The sequence below is a fragment of the Rutidosis leptorrhynchoides genome, chromosome 6 (assembly GCF_046630445.1).
Source record: "Rutidosis leptorrhynchoides isolate AG116_Rl617_1_P2 chromosome 6, CSIRO_AGI_Rlap_v1, whole genome shotgun sequence".
In the NCBI taxonomy this organism is placed as follows: Eukaryota; Viridiplantae; Streptophyta; class Magnoliopsida; order Asterales; family Asteraceae; genus Rutidosis; species Rutidosis leptorrhynchoides.
In genome coordinates this window covers 276,449,471-276,450,875 of record NC_092338.1, presented here as the reverse complement: position 1 = coordinate 276,450,875, position 1,405 = coordinate 276,449,471, and the positions used below count along the sequence as shown (strand labels likewise).

At 42.0% G+C, this 1,405-nt stretch overlaps 1 protein-coding gene across 1 annotated transcript; it reads left to right on the top strand.

Moving 5' to 3' along the window:
* The first annotated feature begins 286 nt into the window (after positions 1 to 286).
* On the top strand, positions 287 to 925 carry LOC139854504 (uncharacterized). Its single transcript, XM_071843805.1, has one exon. It carries the CDS (start codon positions 287 to 289, stop codon positions 923 to 925), a length of 639 nt encoding a protein of 212 aa, XP_071699906.1.
* The last annotated feature ends 480 nt before the right edge of the window (positions 926 to 1,405 follow it).

The following is a 1,405-nucleotide window of genomic DNA, read 5'->3' as shown; positions in this document are numbered from 1 at the left end:
AGCGTGTAAGTCTTCACACAGTGGACATTGTTCAACATTAACGAAACGGTGTTTGCGTTGTGGTATAGTGGGACATGAGCCTCAAGATTGTTCATTTAAGAATAATGTGTGTTGGAATTATCATAAAGAGGGTCACAGATCTGCAGAATGTCCAGTTGCAAGAAAGAGTTATTCCGGGGCGGGGTCCTGGTCAGGGGTACGTGCCGTGTTAGCTGAGGGATCATCTACTTCTTCTGTGGGGCAGAAGCGCAAGAATCTTCCACCACCTGAAGCTTGAGCCTTTCAGATGTCAGTAGACGCTGCTACTACTACTGACGATGCAATCACCGGTATGTTCTTAGTAAATTCTGTGCCAGCTTGTGTACTATTTGACTCTAGAGCAAATCGCTCATTTATGTCAACTACATATTGTGCTAAGTTAAATGTGCCTGTTAGTGTAATAAATGAACCCCTAAGTGTCGAATTGGGTGACGGTAGAACTGTCACAGTCACAAAGTTTATGTCTGGAATTACTATTGACATAGAGGGTAGTCTTTTTCCTGTGACTTGCCTAGTGATGTATATACCAAGCTTTGATATAGTGCTAGGCATGAATTGGCTTAGGGATCATAAGGCTAATATTAAGTGCGATAGGAAAGTTATCTATTTTTCAGTGGCCGGTGGGAAACGGGTAGTGGCTCGTGGTGATCGTGGCGAGTTCCGTTGTCCATTGTTGTCGGTGATGAAAGCTCAGAAATCTTTGGCCAAGGGATGTGATTCTTTCTTAGCCTATGTGATCGATCTAAAGAAGGAAAAGAAGGTAGTGTCCGATATTCCCGTGGTGTCTGAATATCCAGAATTATTCCCAAATGAATTGTCGGGCTTACCGCTGATCAGGGAAGTTGAATATAAGATCGAGTTAGTGCCAGGGCTATGCCGGTTGTAAAGGCTCTGTATAGATTAGCTCCTTTAGAAATTCGTGAAATGATGTCCCAAATTCAAGAATTGTTGGACCGCGGGTTCATTCGTCCGAGTTCTTCGCCGTGGGGTGCACCAGTGTTATTCATGAAAAAGAAAGATGGTACGCTCTGAATTTGTATAGATTATCGTGAACTAAATAAAAGAACAGTGAAGAATAAGTATCTGCTTCCGAGGATAGATGACTTATCCGATCAGCTTCTAGGAGCTTCGTCCTTTTCGAAAATAGATCTACGTTTGAGATATCACTACGTTTGAATCTGACATTCCTAAGACTGCATTTCCTACTCGTTTTGGCCATTATGAGTTCTTAGTGATGCTGTTTGGGTTAACCAACGCTCCAGCAATTTTCATGGATCTTATGAATAGGGTGTGTAAATCGTTTTTAGATAAGTTTGTTATCGTGTTCATTGAAGACATCTTAGAGTACTCCAAAATCGAATTCGAG

Excerpts from the sequence above, each read along its gene's own strand:
- LOC139854504 (XM_071843805.1), top strand. The coding sequence starts at position 287 with ATGTCAGTAGACGCTGCTACTACTACTGACGATGCAATCACCGGTATG.